The following is a 17,719-nucleotide window of genomic DNA, read 5'->3' on the forward strand; positions in this document are numbered from 1 at the left end:
TCTTTCCGTATTACCAGCTGCAGCGAATTGAACAAGGAAAACGAACGAGTGAGGATGCAGAACCAAGCCTTCGGGGATGTTGAGATTCCAGAAGAAATACTGCGGGGGCTAGGATGCGTGAACCCTGGCGCATCAATACCGCCGACGTGAACGACCGAGATAACGGTCCCACACTTACGATTCAAGTTCGGGCCTACCTTGAAGAACATCTTGAATCTGTTGGTCGCGCTATCCTAATTGATGCTTTTGCGCGTTGCTTGATCTAAGAAGTATGCCATGCGGCTCTCGACCACTTGCGATAGTTTACTGCAGGTGTGAGCAAGGCCGCCTCTCCATGCATGCCCAGAAAGATACAAACAACTGGTAATGTGCAGCGCAATCTGCACGAGCGACTTAAGTCGTCTTTCCTCAACAAGATGTCTTCAACGTCTTCTCGAATATACCTCCACAGGAAAGCCTTTGCTACCTAGGTATCTTTGTAGTCCGTGTCTATCCGATATCCTGTCTTGTTATTCAGCTGCTCTAACGCAACTCGATACGGATAGACGAGCCCATCCTTTCCACCCTGCTTACGCTGGCTTGCGACATTTCGATGCCGATATGTATGCGTGCAAAAGCATTTTGGCAGACATTGGGTTCGGATGGAACTTTAGAAATGATCGTTTGTTTATCTGCAGCCTCCGACCTGACACCGCTCATGCAGCCACACCTGCATCCTATTTTGAATGACGTCGTGCACATCCGACAACACTTTTGCGCCAAGCAGGCAGCCGCTGCGATTATATCATCAATTTCATAACTACTCCTCACCACTACATCTTCGTGACTGTACCTTGACGCCGATTACGCCTCCGCCCCGAACGCGCGCCGTAATGTTGCGTCCACACCCTTTCGCCAACGCCTGTACGGCCCGGCTGTCAGAGTGATGCGACCGCAGTTGTGGTTGTTTGTTCTGGCCCGCCAAACCCGCCCTCGATTCGCACAACAACAACGCCAGAGCTGCGACATCACCGCTGGCATGTATCCGCTCGCTGCACCCGCTCGTTGCGCACCTTTATCGCTTCTATGCTACTCGTCAGCAAACGAAGGACGAGAGCCCAAGACGTCGCAGGATCGCCATTAGAGCCCCACGATGGGCGTTGTTCCGACACCAGCCATCAACTTCGCGGCTCCCTCGTCGATGCTCACCCGCGATTGCCGCTTCCTGACCAACGACGCTCTCTCGCCATGGTGACTTTCTGGCCACTGACGCCTACCCGAAACCGTCGCTTCCCCACGACCGCCGCTCAGGCCCCAACCCGCAGTTCTCTCACCACCGAAGTTCCTACGCCTTGCCCACAACAACACACTCTAGTCCTCATTGCGCTCGCCTTGAGGCCCTGCTCAGACGTTTGACGGCTGCATGTCGAGCCAAGGCGGCAGAATTTATGAAAGGAGGAGAGACGGCATAAGTACCAGCGCGGTCGGGTGGAAAAGAAGTCTGCACAGGACAGCATGAGGGACAGTCTGCCTCTTGACCTCCCCAACCAACGTCGGGTTCACTTGCTGAAGTCCAATTATGGGCTAAGTTCGTCAAGAAAGGACCCTATTCCGACAGATTTGGCTGGGGTATTTGTCTAAATATGAGAAGGCGCCTTTCTCGCTGCATCGTCTAGTCCGACAAAGCCGGCGCTTGACGATGCCATCCAAAGCATGATGCGCACCCTTGACGCCGCATTTGCTACCATCTCGGGGCACATTCGCGCATTAGACCCGGATGCCTACGCGAAGATGTGCTTCAGCCACCGGCCGATTGTAAAGCCGGCGCTGAATGATTGAGAATGAGTCAGAATGACGTCGGCCACCTCACGCCGATGCACACACGGAGTGGCTCTAGCGTATACCTTGGCATCACGTGCTCGCAGAAGTGCCCTCCATCGCACATATCGCAACCTTATTACTGTGGAATGTTGATGCAGAGCAGGGATATCGCAACCTTAGTACTATCTATTTCAGCCCTTCTAGTTCCTGAAGCGCGCTTGGTCGTCCTCGTACGCATAATCTATAAATTCCAACGACTTCCTTCTTGCACCCCAAATCACCCAATCTTGAACACTCACACGCTCGCTGTTTACTATCACACTGTCGCCTTTGGCACCTCCTCTACAAGAATCACTCATCTACCCTACTCGACAATCTCAACATGGTCAAGAAAGTAGCTCTCATTACTGGCGGGGCTAGTGGAATGGGACTCGCTGTTGCGGAGGCCCTCGCAGCTCGTACTAATGAAGAGTGGGACCTGCACCTTGTCGACCTCAGCACTGATAATCTCACGAAAGCCACGTCTTTGCTCGAGAATACGCATGCTCACCAGGCGAATGTAGCCGACTACGCCTCGCTGGTAGCAGCTTTCGAATCAGCATGGTCAAAGTCAGGTCGTCTCGACTTCGTCTTCGCGAACGCTGGTATCGCCGAAAAAGACAGTGCGTAGCAAACCTATTCGTATGGCAAATCAGACACCAACTGACTTGATCACCAACACCTAGATTTCTACGAAGAACATGCTCTCGACGCGCCGCCTCCACCACCGAACGGCCTCGTCATCGATGTCAATTACACGGCAGTGGTAAACACCTCATGGCTTGCGTTCCACTACTTCCGGAAATCCCAGGCCAAGCATGGCAGAGAGAACAATGACGCGGCCCTAGTCATGACTGCAAGCTGTGGTGGACTCTATCCAGCCGAGTTCGGCCCCATGTACTCTGGTGCTAAAGCGGGAGTAATCCACTTTAACCGTGCTATCACAGTAGCATACCACCACGCTGGCATTAGAACGTTCACGGTCTGCCCAAGCATCGTTCGCACCCGCCTGTTGAGTGAAGAGGAATGGGGGTCCCTCCCGGAGAGCTTCATGACACCCATGGAGACAGTCGTTAACGCCGTGGTGAAGGTGGTGGATGGAGGAGACATTGAGGATGCTAAGGGAAAGAAGGTGGCGGGCAAGGATAACTGGGGTCTGACTGTGGAGCTTTTTGGCAAGAACTTCTACTTTCGAGACGGTGTAGAGTACTGTGATGAGAGCATGAAGACTATGGCGATGAGTACGGGCATGAAGGCGCAACTAGAGAGGATAGGGAAGCCCAAGGCGGAGGGCGAACATGGAGCGTGGGGAGGTAACGCTGACAAAGTCTGAGATTCGGCCAGTCCGACTCTTAACAATAAAACATCGGTTCCCGCATTCTATGCCACCCATGCAGACAACTCGGCCTGTGGCCTTTCACGCTTCTCCGCAGGTAGTATAGGCATCGATCTATGCGATGGATGTCCTGTTGGGCCGCCAGCTCCAGACATTCTTGTCTCTAACGCCTTTATCCTCCGATGGTACCGACAGAAGAACCATCCTACTGTTACCAATGCCACCACTGCGAACGCTGCGCCCAATGCTACCCCTGTTATCGCACCACCCGAGAGTGTCTTCTTGTCCCTCTCCGTTATTACGCTGGGGATTGGCGACCAAATAGTCGTTGAAGAGGTGGACATGAAGGTCATCTTCATCTCACTAGTAGTAGATGCGATGAGCGATGTAGACGGTTGATCGTATACTGTTGTTACGCTGGAGACTGGCAACCAAGTAATGGTTGAAGAGGATGGCAGGGACGTCATCGTCATCTCACTGGTCGTAGGAGTCAAGAGCGATGTGAACGATTGATCGTAGAGAGTTGGAGCACTATCGATATCTGACACGATCGTGAACAGTGGACTCTGCGGCCCGTCATTACCGCGATCATAGTATTGGATGTCGAAGTAACATGCGATGGGACCGCTCCAACCGCTACTTGTATCCAATTTTTCCTGGGGCGAAAAGGTCATTTCGCCGGTTGATTCGACCTCCCATGAATTCACTTCATGAACTATAGTATCTCAGCTTCAGCAAGTTCATCTGATTTGATGGTGACCGTAACTGAGAAACCTTGCGAGGGTGGTTACATACATTCTGCCTGTTTGCCGGTCCCACTATTGGGATCACACCACAAGTACAAATAAGCTCGATCGTAGTTGGACATCCATTTGATGTTTACAAAATCGTAAACGTTGATTGTCAAGACGGGAGAAGCGCTTTCCGGATAAAGGAAAGAGGCTGAAGATGATTGTGTCGCGGCACAGCGTAGAAGACAAGCCAATACAAAGCGAAGTGAGTGCGACGATTTGGGGTGAATCATGATGTGATATAGAAAGCAGCTACTATATCTTCAGTAGAAAGTGAGCGCATGCAGTGAAAGGTTGGTTATCGCATGACGCTCGCGAGATATCAGAGTTAATGGGCCAAATATCGGCGGCTGCGTGGAATTACGGCTACCTGCTAGTCGTCAATGTCTCCTGCAGATTCGTTATGTCACTTGTACGTTCAATGAGTTTCGTCGTTCGTTCTAGGCCAATCCCAGTGTGAATGCGCCACCACGCGTGATATACTCGTGTAACCGTTGTGCGTGTTTGTGTCTGGACTTCATCCGTTTTGGGACGGCGACGCGAGGTTACACTGGCAAGTGTCGATCGCTGGTACTGTGAATTCGGAAGTCCTTAGTTGCTGGCACACCTGAATTGAGTAGCAATTGATCTCACTGCACATCGATTCTAAAGGATAGTCCTAACACTAAATTTCTTGTTCCATGTTGTCTTTGTAATATTTGTCGTGCTCACCATACCGCTTCATCATCCATGATATCTAGCCCAAGATCGCAGCAGCCTTGTAGATTTGGTACATCGCTAGACCGCTTCCGATAACCCAAAGGCCGCTCCTGATCATGCTTTTCGAGTAAGTCGCGATTTGTACATATGCTAGAGAGTACGCTGCCCTGACTGCGAACCAAGCTGTGACAAATGTTGTCAAGCCTGTTGCATCGCCTGAGATGACCTCTCGTCCTATGCCTGTTGCGGTGGTGCGTTCGGCGATGATGCTGGCGATAACGGCGGCGGCGAAGAGGGGCATTTGTTCCATATTGTTCGACTGGGCGTTCTCGGCGCGTTGGTACTTTTTGAAGCTGTGAACATGTTAGTACCGTACTAGCAAGGGACTTGAGGTGGGGAGAGTGGGGACGCCTTACACAGCATCGGGCACCTTGCCCTTCACGGCTTCTGGTGACAACGCTGCCTTGGGGTTCGCGTTGTTGATCTTGTAGCCATTGGCTGTGAGAAGGCTAGCTGCGTATATGTGCGGGACGAGAGAGAAGACGTAGTAGGCTGGGATGGCGAGGAGCGGGTAGTTGAGCGAGTTGGAAGACATTGTGGCGGTTTTTGGATCGCTTTGAGGATGGGGGCTTCGAAATAACGTTCAATTGACTGCGTGAGAGTAAGGCGGAAACTGCGGGCGTGATGTTGAGTTGGTGAGGGGTGTAATATACATCGGGGCATAGCTGCGGGTTGACTTCGGGTGCGTTGACGTAGCTATCAAACCTTATGGGCTCAGGGTCCAGCAATCATGACGCGTATCTTCTTGGGCATCTTCAGACTAGGCATCAACATGAGGCACTCCGATATGTTGAGTTTGTCGGCGCGCTCGTAGAGTTCGTTGTACTGCGAGAGGGCCAGGTAGTGTTCTAGAGAGCTTACATTGAGGGAATATGGACCGACGCGCCCGCCGAGGTCATCTCGGAATCGGGATCTGGGCTTACTCAGCCACGCTACGAAACGTGATAGGCTCGCCGCACTTCTCTTTTTCTTGTACTCCAACAACAGCGAACTGCCGATTTAAACGAGTGATGAATAGGTTCCTTCTGCCTGGCGATTCATGGCACTTATGTTGAGATTCGAGAAGGACTTTGTCCTATCGCGTATACTAGGTATATGCGACCTGTTTCCTGTCAACGAACGCGAACGCCCATACTCCACCTCGATACCTATGATATCTCAGATATCATTATCACCGACAAACATCGCTGCAGTGCTCAGAATTGCGGTCGAAAGCCGGTCTTGGGGGTTGATATGGCTATAGGCAGTGCCTCCACCTGGAGCCAATCGCCTATGCTGCCCTCAGCCTGCGCCATGCATTGTGACGCGAGCCCGCCTTCTCACTTCATGCATGCATGCTTCACTTTCAGCCTTCTAGAAAAAATTGGAAGACCTCTTTTCTTCTCCAACTTAGTAAACCAACCTCCGAGAGTTCCAAGGACGCTGCATATCCTGACTTTATCTACGCAACACTATCTCAGCTTTGTGCGTCCATGTTAGCCTCTCGCACCCGTCGATATTGCCAGTAAAGCCGCTGACTTAGCGGCGACTTGTGAGCGCATTGACGTATGATAGTATAATTATCGAGCGAGCAGGCTGACCTTTGTTAGTCGCGCTCTACGCCTAAGATTTACCACCCAGCGACTGCGCGGCGTCACCCGTGTATAATTTCCCGCGGCGATGAACGGCGACAGCGACCCCAAACGAATTATACGTATCGAGGAGGGTCAGCATTACCTCCTTGAGCCTGACGACGAGCTGCCCCTTAGATTGCTCCGCAATTTAGGTCAGGGTGGTTGCTCCAACGTGGAGGAGGTTGTGGACCTAAATACCGGCAGGGTTTTCGCTCGCAAGGTGTTCAGAGTCCGCGGTTCTGCTGCTGAGAGGAGGCGAATCTTTCATAACGAGATCCTAGTCATCCAACGGCTAGCTCCACATCATCATATCACCCGGATCTTTGCCACTTACGTAGGGAAGCGTGAAGTAGGCATTTTGCTGACACCTGTCGCTGATGGGGGTTCACTGGACAAATTCCTCGACGATGCTCATGAGGGTCTCCTCACACAGAGTGAGATGAACACCTTGGACTATGCTTTCGGATGCCTCGCTAGCGGATTACAATTCATGCACGCCCAGAAGGTACGACACAAAGACATCAAACCTCACAACATTCTGGTACACAAGGGCTCTTTCATATATACGGACTTTGGATCCTCTCTCGACTACGGTGCAGATACGCGGAGTGACACTACAGGCCACCCTGATTCCATCACCCGCAAGTATGCGGCCCCGGAGGTACATAATTCTGAACCTCGCAATCGGAAATCGGACGTGTTCTCGCTCGGGTGTGTCTACTTCGAGATTTTATGCGCACTGGAACTAGATCCTATGAAGCCAGACATGCATCACTATGCAGATAACATCGTTGAGGCCATCGAACATATGGCTGGCAGAATCTCCCCACAGATTTGGCCAAGCGCCGTCATTTATTTGACATGTCACATGCTGAACCATACCCCCAGCAACCGACCATCTGCTGAAGATGTTTTGAACGTGTTTTGGAAGGGTAGCCCGGATTTGTTCTGCAACGGATGCGTTCGTTCCGGACTGTTACAAGTACCCCAGGACGGCAAAGCAGCGTCGGCCTTAGCACCAGCCGCACCAACTCACGACATGATGCGGTTTTTGATCTCACCCGAGACATTTGACGAGACAGCACTATCTGCACTGGCACCCTACATTATCAGAAATCCTCGATCTTCTGTACAAGGGTATATTGTACAATCGATAATTTTGAATCATTGCTGACCACAGTACAGTGAACCTGTCGCCGAATTAGCATCGCCGGATGGCGAGTCTGAACATAGGAAAGCACCTAAGCCGCTTCCAAACCACGACCGTGACCGCGAGAAAGAAAGCTATCACCTTGGACAAATATTCGGCGAGCCACAACCAGTAGATGGGGGCTAGGGGCTCGGGTCGCAGAATCTGGTTCTAAAGAAGAATTTGGCATGTAATTTTCTTTTGCCACTTTGCAGCGGATAAGGGACCTGCATGGTATGGGTGCTCTCATCAGAAGTAAAGTATCAAGCACCCCTCGCAACGCTCATAACATCCTCTTCCAAATGCAGCCCTCTAAAATGCGTCAAAACATCCGGCAGCTTCTTCCTACTCCCATTGACCGCCGAATCTCTCTTCTCCCTCGCCGCAACCCCAATCATGAAGTCCTCCTCAAAAGCCTGAATCTCCACCCTCGTGTCCTCCAGTCTCCCACACTCGCCCTTCTTCAACCCTCGCACACCCGCAGGCCCCTTCCCATCACTCTTCGTCGAGAACCAAACTTCGGCGTCACTCGTCCTCTCACCCCAGGTCCCATGCGTACTACACCTCGCCGGCGTCCCCGGCCTCGGCGCACGTACGTGCTTGAATTCCAATTGTGGTATCCACTCTGCGAGCAATGCCTCGCCATCCAGCTTGATATATGCCTCTTTGAAGCACCAAAACGTGTAGAACCGGCGTAATTTCGCATCGATGAGAAGATCCGAGTCCAACTCCCTCTTTTCTCCACTCGGTAGTGTCACGTTGAGATGCTCATTTCGCCTACAACAGCGATCGTGTCGACCCAGAATCTCATGCGTGACCATTGTGCCGTCGAGAAGGGGGAATGGGTCAACGTTGTACTTGATGTCGAAGAGTTCTTCCCCGCTGAAGAGCTCAGCGTACATATCCACCCAACCATCGAAACCCTCTTCGTCGACAACACGGTAGTCGTTTCGCTCGTTAACGCAAACTATATCCACGCCGACTTCTGCGTCAAGTTCATTGGTTGCGCAGCCTACGAGGGCGACGAGACCGGCTTGGTGACTGATGTTGAATTCCACGGGAGCCGGGCCATGTTGCGGTGGTATTAGCAAGGCGATAGGCTTCCCGTGTTTAGGATCGCGTTTGCGGCCAAAGCGGATGTCTTTCCATGGTATACCGAGAGTTTTGTGTACGAAAAGACGTTTGAGGAGGGCGGAGCCTAGGCTCATTCGCGCATCTGCTATGTGGTATTTGCGTTTTATGAGGTCTTGTTCCTCGGGGGTGACGAGGGAGAGCGCTTCTCTAGCCTAGGAATGGTGAGTTGATGTTCTGGGCAGACCTATGTTTGTGAGACGACATACTGATTCTGAATCTGTGATCTTTTCCCCAGGCCATAACGATCGCGTATCCAGTAGCCAGCACGTGAGACCGTGTCCCGTTGGCTCTTCATCCTGTTTGTCGATCATGGCGCCTTCATCCACTGTCCTAGACCGGGCCGGATTGCGTTATCGGCTAAAGTAGTGAGACTAGACTACTAGAAGGACTCTCGCCTTATATGAGCCTTGGAAGCTTTAGTGCAGGTACGACCTTTCTTGACGTGATGTGTAGAACGCGTGGGGATCTACATGTCATGATCGTTCACGGCATCAATGGGGGTCCGAGATGTCGATGATGGAGAGGTAGATCGAAGAGCGGCACCGTGTCGGGGTAAGCGGATCAATAGGGCTGAACCAAACGCATGTGTGAGGTGACATGTGCTCGCGCGGGCGATTACCGCGTTTTAGTGGGGGCTGGGCTTATCGATAAAGATTTCGCCATTGCCGTCGCTTTCCGTTGCATGACTGTACATTTGCTTAACACTTCAATTCCTTTCTTTCCTACAGTCACGGAGTTCCTGGGATCTGATTTGTTTTTACTATGACGGTAAAGAACGGTATTCAGGACATCACGGTCGGCGTGCTTGCCCTCCAAGGCGCTTTCAGCGAACACATCCAACTCCTCCGCGCAGCATCCTCGAACATCCCCTCGTCGCAAACCTTCCACTTCATTGAGGTCCGCACACCAGCCCAGCTCGCACAATGCGACGGCCTCATCATCCCCGGTGGTGAAAGCACAACAATGTCACTCGTAGCCGCACGAAGCGCCCTCCTCGAGCCCCTCCGCGACTTCGTCAAAGTGCAGCGCAAGCCAACGTGGGGTACATGCGCTGGCCTGATTCTACTAGCAGAGAGTGCCAATAGAACTAAGAAGGGAGGCCAGGACTTAATTGGAGGTCTAGACGTGCGGGTAAACAGGAATCATTTCGGGCGGCAAACCGAGAGTTTCCAGGCAAACCTCCAGCTGCCCTTCCTGAAATCGACGAGCGAATCGAACAGGACCGATCCATACCGATGCGTCTTCATTCGCGCGCCTGTCGTAGAGAAGCTATTACCGAGCAAGAAGGCAGTGGGCATACAAGAAGGGGAGAGCGAGAGGGACGATACAATTGTTGCGCCGAGTAAGACGCCAGCGGATGATCTTGCGAGGAAGGAGTTGGAAAGCGAGGTTGAGGTCATGGCTACGCTGTCGACCAATGCGAAGCCTTTGCAGGAGAACCAGGTACATGACCATCCGGGTGCGGAGGATATAATAGCTGTACGACAGGGCAATGTGTTTGGGTGCAGTTTCCATCCTGAACTGACGGATGACCCACGGATACATGCCTGGTGGTTGGGAGAGGTTGTAAAGGCCGTGGAGAGGCGACAGCAGTTTGAACTTGCGGACCGGACTAGATGAGTGACAGAAAATGTTAGACATTGACGGGCGCATGGCTGGGCGGCATTCTTGTATCGCATAAGAGAGGGTGTTTGGAAGATGGTACTGAGTTTTGGGAAGGTATCTAGTATGGTATCTTTACCCCCTATGAGCATGTGCTTATAACTAGAGCACTAATGAACAATGCCGAATGATAGACGCCAGACGCCTTCTTTGCAGTGTTTGGACACCCAGTTGAGTTTGGGTTGGGCGAGCTTCCCCATGTAAATGAAGTGCCCTTCGTCGTCTTCAATCTCAGCGTAGTACGTGTGGTGGGCGCAGCGGCGCTGGGTTCTCCCGATCAATATGGCCTAGGTTTTTCCTCGTGATTAACGTCCTAGTTGTCCGAGAGGTAGTCGTCTATTGTCATCTTACTGCGCTTCGTGGTATTCGTCCACAGCTCTGCCGTATCCGCCCCTACCAGGATCATACTCGGCTCTGTACTCGTCGCGCACCTGACCACCGCTCTTTCCGCGTCCGTACTGCCTTCCCTCGGCGAAGCCCTCGTCCAAATCCGTCCTAATAACACGCTCATCGAGCTTAGTGCCACCGATGTACTTCATGCAGTCCAGCGCATCCTGGTGTGTGTAGTATTCGACGAAGCAGAATCCGCATGGTGTCTTCTGGAATCGGTCAAGACCCATGACTAAGCGCTTGATCTCGCCGCATTTGCTGAACAGCTCGTGGATTTGCTCTTCGGTGGTGTAGAAGGAAAGGTTGCCGACGTAGAGGGTGGTTGCGTCTTTGAGCTTGTCTTCGGGCGAGGGAGAGCGGCCGCGGTCATCGTCACGTCCGTTGCGGTCGCGTCTGCGCTTCTAGAAGAGTGTCAGTATTTGCGTACTAATGCGATGTGTTGTAGCCTCCCATACCTTTGCTGTCGCATACGAACTCGGCTTGTCGAGGCGGTCAATGGTACTGCGAAGCGCCGGCATGATGCGCGCCCTCAACTTCGATGTCGGCTAGATTTGTAGGAAGCGACCGTGGCCCGGGGGAGTGAGAGAAGATCGAGGGTTGTTTTGGAGTGAGTGTAAGGATCGGAAGTCGAAAGTCGAGCTCGGAGCTCTCGAGACGCGTCGGTCTTGGCGCTGTATCGCGCGGCTGGAACTTTTGTTTGTCCACACTCTTACCTCTACAATCCACGCAACTATTCCATACCCACTCCTAACTCTCTCAATATTACCCGAGGGAGCTCGCCGTCATGCCAAAAGTACTGGGTTATACGCCGGACTGGCTCAGCCGACCGAACCCAGGCTATCATCTGTTTGCGCCAAAGCAGACAAACGGGAATGGAGTCGCAGCGAAGAAGCAGGAACCAGGACCGCGAAAGACGATCGCAACGAGGGGATCGGAGATCTTTGTCGCTGTTGGAAACGAAATACGATGGGCAGACTTGGTCAACCTCAAGGAAGAGCAACAGCCCGCATACCGAACACTCAGAGTCTCGATACCACTCCCGATCACGCGTCTCGTCATTTCGCCCGAAGAAGACTACCTCACCGTCTCCACCTCGCATACGGTACACGTAATACACCTTCCCGACTCGTCGCTGCTCGGAGCTGGAGAGGACGACGGCCCGTTGAAGCCAAAGGCCTTCCAGTTGGGACCGACCGTACACGTTCTCGAAGAGTCGCCCGTCGCAACAACACTATGGCATCCATTGGGCTATCACGGGCGCTGTCTAGTCACCATCACAAAGGCGGGCGTAGTCAGGCTGTGGGAGATCAACCGCGCCGACAGGTCTACCTTCAGTGAGCCATCGCTCTCCATCGATCTGCCCAAACTCGCAAACGCTACCAGCGACCAGGACGATCTGAGCGCCTCCAAATTCGGAGCTTCCAAGGGCTTCTCTCCCGACTCAGTCGAGCTGGAAGTTGCATCGGCATGCTTTGGCGACTTCCCAGACCAAGAAGGTGTCCATGGCTGGGCGCCGATGACATTGTGGATCGCGACGGTACTTGGAGACGTATACGCGCTCTGTCCTTTGCTACCGAGCAAGTGGCAGTTGGTCGAGTCGCCCGGCAGCCACACATTCCTCCAAACCCTTACCTCCTCCATCAACATCAACTACGCCGAGCTCTCAGAAGACGAGACATCGCCCAAAGACGAGTTGAAAACATCAGAGAAGCAGGTCTCATGGCTGTCGGACATCTTATACGAGGAGCCTCTCGCAGAGGAGCGGGCGCAGGGTGACACAGTTCAGGTCTTCGCTCGCCCACACAGTGCGCCTGCGGTGCCGTTGCTACAGGGACCTTTCACTATCTCGCCTGAAGTCGATGATTTTGAGCTTAGCGACATGATTGTTTTCTCCCTGAAGACCCTCTCCGAGAGCGAAGAAGAGGAGGCTGCAGAGGGTCTGCCGACCGCTGTCGTGTGCTTGCTCACCGAAACGAGCAAGGTACATGTCTGTTTAGACCTTGAGGGCATCGTTGGGCGATGGCTGCCATCACCGGAAGACGAGATTGACACCACAGAACCAACCGAACACGAGCTGATCATTGCCGAAACAATTACACTGGTGGAAAGCGATGAACCCTCGTTCAACCAGAGCATCACGCCAGATGTGCACACCGACTTCTCATTCTTCGTATCACACGCCAGTGGGGTCTTCTACGTTTCAATGGAGCCCTGGGTCAGGAAGCTGGAGACTGAGCTATCCCAGCCACAGACCGAGGGCTCACCATTCCGTATCAAGCGCGTATTGGAATCGGCAAACACCTCCGTGGACCAATACATACAGCGACGCGTCACTGGCGATGTGGACGAGCAAGAAGTCACCGCAGTCGCCGTTATTGAAGACGGGAACGTCGGTTATCTTCTTCTCACCACAGTTGACGGTGAACCCCAAGCTGCTCTGCTCGATGCACCTGAAGAAGGTCTCCCTACCCAAGAAGAAATTGCCGAATACATGGCAATCACTGGCTCTAACAAGGAAGTGCGTCAAGCTTGGCAACCACCAAAAGAACTCTACGAACCGTTTGATCTTTACAATTCCATCAACATCCCCGCACGGCATAGAGGTGCTCTCAAGGATGAGATTAGGCTATCTCCTGCGAACCTGGGGCTTCTTATGGATGTTCACCGCGTACTCTCTGCGCAGACTTCCAAACTTCAACTTGCTGTCTCCGATCTGTTCAACCGCGCGACGCGTCTGCAGGAAGAGTTCAGGGATCAAATCTACAGGACGTCTGGGATAGCAGCAAACATTGACAGTGTTACCGGTAACGATCAAGTCGGCTCGGACAACGGATCGACATACGGCAGCGCCAACATCGACGAGCGTTTGGAGAAGGTTACAGCGCGACAAGATCAGATCAACGCGCGTTACGAAGCTCTTCGACGAAAGATGGTCAGCATCGGCTCCAGTGAACTCAGCGAAAAGGAAAGCAACTGGATCGAAGAGTTGCAGACAATGGACAGCGCCATTGATCCTGCAAGCGAGACCTTGACCGACACTGTTGATGGCAGCGAACGTCCGGCCTGGCAGCGTCTCAACAGGCTCAAGGAGGTACAGAAGGAGCAAGCGCAACAAATCGAAGCTGCTATGAGGAATGCCAAGCAAGCAGGCGAACACGAGCAAGCGAGAGGTACCGGTGTCAAAGTACCGAGTTACTCGAGGAAGGCAGAGAATGAGCAGGTGCAGGAGCTCATACAGCGGAATAGTATGCTGGTTGAGGCTGCTACGGATAAGTTGCGGAACTTGGGAGTCAATATCCCTGTGGAAAGTGGTATTTAGATGCGCGATGCGACTTGAGGCGGATTGCGAAAAGTTCGTCTCATGTCAGGTTGATGCGTTGGTTGAATTAGAGGATTGTAGGGTGACGGTCTCGCCGTTTGGACACGAATATCAATGTTGCAATGTTTCTATCAGCTAACGCGATTTTCTTGAAGATGTGACGAGCACTGAGCCTGTACGTAGCAAGTCGCGAGCGGAGACGATGTGGATGATATGCGAAGGCCGAAAGCAACGGCAAGCCACCCAAGCTCCACACATACTCAACCATACATCAGGCCTTGCAATAGAAACCCCACATACCACTCAACTCTACGCCCCACCACGCTGCCTTCGCGCGGCAGCCAACTCCTCCTCAAACAACTCATCCTCCGACTTCCCCGGCAACTGCGCCTCTATCCACTTTCGCTGTCTCTCCGCACCCACAACGCCAAAAACTAACTCTCTTTCACTTTCTTCTTTCGTTCTCGTATACAACCCCGTCGTCACCTCCACTAGAAGAGGAACGATGTCGAATATCACGAAGGCATCTATGCCGTGTAGATCCAGCAGCACATTTTCGATATGATGCCGCCCTGGCATGCAAAAAAAATGCATCCCTCCAAGCCTCGGCCAGCGCGTCCCAGTCTTCTGGCGTGGGCTCATATTCGGGGAAGTCGGAAGGCAAGATTTTGACGCGGAGTCCGGTAATGTATTTGACCGGCAAGAAAACATCTGACATGGAAGGCTTCGCGCCAGGCGGGTTTTCGGGCAAGAAGAGAGTGAGGCCACGGGTCCTGGGTGGTAAGTTGGAGAGCTGCTCGCCTAGTTCTGCCAAGGTTTGGGGATTGTTGATACTGAGAGAGACGTGGACGGGATCTCGGTGCGGATCGAAGGGATGGTTTTCCTCTCGATGGATTTGCTTCGTGATGAGAGTTATTGTGGTTTCTTGATCTTGCCAGCGATCTGGCGATATATGGAGGTGGTCGAAATCCTCGGGAAGTAGGTCTAGGATCAGATTGAATGGCATTTCAAGGGATGATTGTCGTGTTGGTGATGTTGTTTTGATGCGTTGGGCGGAGAAGTTGTGTAAACGTTGTTGGAGGGTCCAAGGTTGGATAACTCGTAGAATCAGGTGATGAAACACTGCGTAGCGAATGTATCGACAAGCTAATTTTCAATTCCTTTCCCAAAAATTGCAATCCGATCAGTCCAGTCACTTGTTCCAAGATCTCTCACCCCAGCATTACATCGAGATGTCATCCCCCACATCGTCGGCTCGGCTAGCCTGATCAAGATAGCGTCTTCGGCTAACCTCCCAGAGCCTCATTGCATGTCCTATACAATGCCCTACCCGCACCAAACTTCACATTCCCATACCCAACAACGAAAATGTCTTCCAAACCAGCCGTCATATCCGTTATCGGCTCCCTAAATGTCGACCTCGTAACCCGTACAGCCCGCGTCCCCGTCGGCGGCGAAACGCTAACCAGTGAATCCTTCAACATTGGCTGGGGAGGAAAAGGCGCAAACCAAGCCGTCGCATGTGCGCGTCTCTCACGCACCAAAGCGCAAGCTTCTTCGTCCCAGGACTCCGATGTCGAAGTTAGGATGGTGGGCGCGGTGGGTGACGACGAGTTTCACGAGGGGTTCCTGAAAGCTCTACGGGAAGATGGACTGTCGACGGAGAAGGTGCAGATTCTCAAGGGGAAAAAGACGGGCGTTGCGGTCATCATCGTCGAGACAGGGTCCGGAGAAAACAGGATCATGTTTTGCCCTGGAGCAAATGGAGATGTTGAGGTGCAAGATCTTGTGGATGAGGATGCGGGGGTTGCGCTTTTCCAGCTGGAACTGCCGTTGCAGGTTGTGCTGCATAACATGAAGACGGCGAGGGAGAAGGGCGTTGAGACTATTATTAATCCTGCGCCTGCGGTGCCGCTGCCGGATGAAGCGTATCATGGGCTGGGTCACCTCATCGTTAATGAGACGGAAGCGATGATTTTGTCGGGGATCGAGAAGCCGAGTTCGTGGGATGAGGTTGCTGCTGTGTTCATTGCGAGGGGGGTTAAGAATGTCATTATTACGCTTGGTGGCGAGGTAAGTAATCCCCCGATGTGCAATCGGACTCGTACTTACTTGAGTGTTCAGGGCGTGTTTTACAAGACTGCGAAGCAGCAAGAGACATCTCAGCAAGGTCATGTTGTGCCGGCACGAAAAGTCAAGGTTGTCGACACAACGGCCGCAGGCGACACGTTTGCGGGCGCGTACACAGTTGCCGTTGCGCGTTGGAAAGCAATGTCAAGGGGAGCGGACTTTGATCTCGACGCTGCAATTGCGCATGCCAATAGAGCGGCATCAATGACAGTGCAGAAAGCGGGAGCACAGTCGAGTATACCATGGGCCGACGAAGTACCAGAGTCATAACAAACAAGACAATGAGCGCCAAGCCAGCAACGGATCTTTCGTATAGCGACTTCTCCCTCCAAACAATCATGAAATCAGACAAACTCTTACTGTCCAAACGTCTTACCCTCCCACATCTTGTCCATCTGCCCAACATAAACACCCTCATTACCCACAAAATGCCCACAATGCGGCGTCCCCTCAAACACCACCTCTCCCACATCCCACCCCTTCTCCCTCGCCATCTTCTTATGCGCAACAACATCCTCCCAGTCCGTCATCCGATCAGTTTTACTATACAAGTAACACACCCTCCTCTTCTTCCCCTCCTCCACCCCAGCAACAAACTTCTCATCCAACAGTGTCCGACGAACCAGCACCTCAGGGTGTTCGTACCGTCCCAACGCCACACTCGCCCGCAAGATGATTAGGATACCGTGGACGAAAACGTAGCCAGCTGAGCGGATGGGGCCTGGTGGGAGAGAGAGAATCATAGCGTTGTAGGATTTCCAGTAGTATCCTGCTGCGGGTCCAGAGTCCATGATGATACCGGTGATGGGCAAGGGTGTGGAGGTCTGGGCACGGAGAGCGAGGAGGAGGGCGGTAGCAGAGATGGGACCGCCGTTTGAGAAGGTGTGGATGAGGATTTTCGGGGTTGTGTGCGTTTTGGTGGTGTTTGCTGTTGGGGATGAAGGGACGTTGGTAGATGCTGTGGAAGTGCAGTCACTCAGTACAGAGCGCACGACTTCGACGGCTGGTATGATGGCTTTGTGTTGTGCTGGGTAGGAGCTCGTGACTGATGTTACGTCGCTTTGGATGAGTAGGATCTTGGCATTGGGTGCGATGGTACGGTAGGCGGCGATGTATTTGTCGATGTGCTTTCGGGCGGCGCCGAGCCATGTACATAGGATGATGAGTTCGCCAGTGGTGTATGGTTGTGGGGTACAGAGAGATATCCGCGGTCCGAGTATAGAGAAGGATGGGGACGGTGATGTGGATGTAGGATGTTTTGCTAATAGCATGATGGATGGGTTGAAGTCAGCAAGATGGTTGGTGTTTCCGTCACAGTGCCCGCTTTTACTGATCAATTTAAAGTGGGATGTAGAACGATTTTCCTTAACTTGATTGAAGACATATGACTTTATACCGTTACGCGCGTAACGCGTTCACTAATCCGGCTTATCATCCGAGGCTTGAGCACCGTGTCTTGGTTCTTTGGAAGCCAAGCTGGTGCCTTACATGTAAGCCGTCATACAAGGAACGTGCATAATCGAGGCGTACCATCTGGCGGCCACTAGTCAGGTTGGG

The 17,719-nt window shown here is 52.6% G+C and overlaps 9 protein-coding genes across 9 annotated transcripts; 5 read left to right on the top strand and 4 right to left on the bottom strand.

Annotated features, from left to right (window-relative positions):
• Positions 1 to 2,182: 2,182 nt before the first annotated feature.
• J4E90_003468 (uncharacterized protein) lies at positions 2,183 to 3,172 on the top strand (the record flags this gene model as incomplete). The annotated part of the gene is made up of 2 exons (XM_051433037.1): positions 2,183 to 2,462; positions 2,526 to 3,172. 2 exons carry the CDS (start codon positions 2,183 to 2,185, stop codon positions 3,170 to 3,172), a joined length of 927 nt encoding a protein of 308 aa, XP_051292935.1.
• A 1,530-nt stretch (positions 3,173 to 4,702) lies between these two features.
• Positions 4,703 to 5,260, bottom strand: J4E90_003469 (uncharacterized protein; the record flags this gene model as incomplete). The annotated part of the gene is made up of 2 exons (XM_051433038.1): positions 4,703 to 5,018; positions 5,082 to 5,260. The coding sequence occupies 2 exons, from the start codon at positions 5,258 to 5,260 to the stop codon at positions 4,703 to 4,705; spliced, it is 495 nt and encodes a 164-aa protein (XP_051292936.1).
• Positions 5,261 to 6,384: 1,124 nt separating this feature from the next.
• J4E90_003470 (uncharacterized protein) lies at positions 6,385 to 7,674 on the top strand (the record flags this gene model as incomplete). Its single annotated transcript, XM_051433039.1, has 3 exons — positions 6,385 to 6,999; positions 7,330 to 7,475; positions 7,524 to 7,674. 3 exons carry the CDS (start codon positions 6,385 to 6,387, stop codon positions 7,672 to 7,674), a joined length of 912 nt encoding a protein of 303 aa, XP_051292937.1.
• A 116-nt stretch (positions 7,675 to 7,790) lies between these two features.
• On the bottom strand, positions 7,791 to 8,972 carry J4E90_003471 (uncharacterized protein; the record flags this gene model as incomplete). Its single annotated transcript, XM_051433040.1, has 2 exons — positions 7,791 to 8,813; positions 8,868 to 8,972. 2 exons carry the CDS (start codon positions 8,970 to 8,972, stop codon positions 7,791 to 7,793), a joined length of 1,128 nt encoding a protein of 375 aa, XP_051292938.1.
• A 451-nt stretch (positions 8,973 to 9,423) lies between these two features.
• On the top strand, positions 9,424 to 10,281 carry J4E90_003472 (uncharacterized protein; the record flags this gene model as incomplete). The annotated part of the gene is made up of 1 exon (XM_051433041.1): positions 9,424 to 10,281. The coding sequence occupies one exon, from the start codon at positions 9,424 to 9,426 to the stop codon at positions 10,279 to 10,281; it is 858 nt and encodes a 285-aa protein (XP_051292939.1).
• A 389-nt stretch (positions 10,282 to 10,670) lies between these two features.
• CBP20 (Nuclear cap-binding protein subunit 2) lies at positions 10,671 to 11,231 on the bottom strand (the record flags this gene model as incomplete). The annotated part of the gene is made up of 2 exons (XM_051433042.1): positions 10,671 to 11,114; positions 11,169 to 11,231. The coding sequence occupies 2 exons, from the start codon at positions 11,229 to 11,231 to the stop codon at positions 10,671 to 10,673; spliced, it is 507 nt and encodes a 168-aa protein (XP_051292940.1).
• Positions 11,232 to 11,497: 266 nt separating this feature from the next.
• J4E90_003474 (uncharacterized protein) lies at positions 11,498 to 14,032 on the top strand (the record flags this gene model as incomplete). Its single annotated transcript, XM_051433043.1, has 1 exon — positions 11,498 to 14,032. One exon carries the CDS (start codon positions 11,498 to 11,500, stop codon positions 14,030 to 14,032), a length of 2,535 nt encoding a protein of 844 aa, XP_051292941.1.
• A 1,368-nt stretch (positions 14,033 to 15,400) lies between these two features.
• Positions 15,401 to 16,432, top strand: J4E90_003475 (uncharacterized protein; the record flags this gene model as incomplete). Its single annotated transcript, XM_051433044.1, has 2 exons — positions 15,401 to 16,105; positions 16,157 to 16,432. 2 exons carry the CDS (start codon positions 15,401 to 15,403, stop codon positions 16,430 to 16,432), a joined length of 981 nt encoding a protein of 326 aa, XP_051292942.1.
• An 86-nt stretch (positions 16,433 to 16,518) lies between these two features.
• Positions 16,519 to 17,433, bottom strand: J4E90_003476 (uncharacterized protein; the record flags this gene model as incomplete). Its single annotated transcript, XM_051433045.1, has 1 exon — positions 16,519 to 17,433. The coding sequence occupies one exon, from the start codon at positions 17,431 to 17,433 to the stop codon at positions 16,519 to 16,521; it is 915 nt and encodes a 304-aa protein (XP_051292943.1).
• Between the last annotated feature and the right edge of the window lie 286 nt (positions 17,434 to 17,719).

Source organism: Alternaria incomplexa (genome assembly GCF_024043165.1).
Source record: "Alternaria incomplexa strain BMP 0042 chromosome Unknown scaffold_4, whole genome shotgun sequence".
In the NCBI taxonomy this organism is placed as follows: domain Eukaryota; kingdom Fungi; phylum Ascomycota; class Dothideomycetes; order Pleosporales; family Pleosporaceae; genus Alternaria; species Alternaria incomplexa.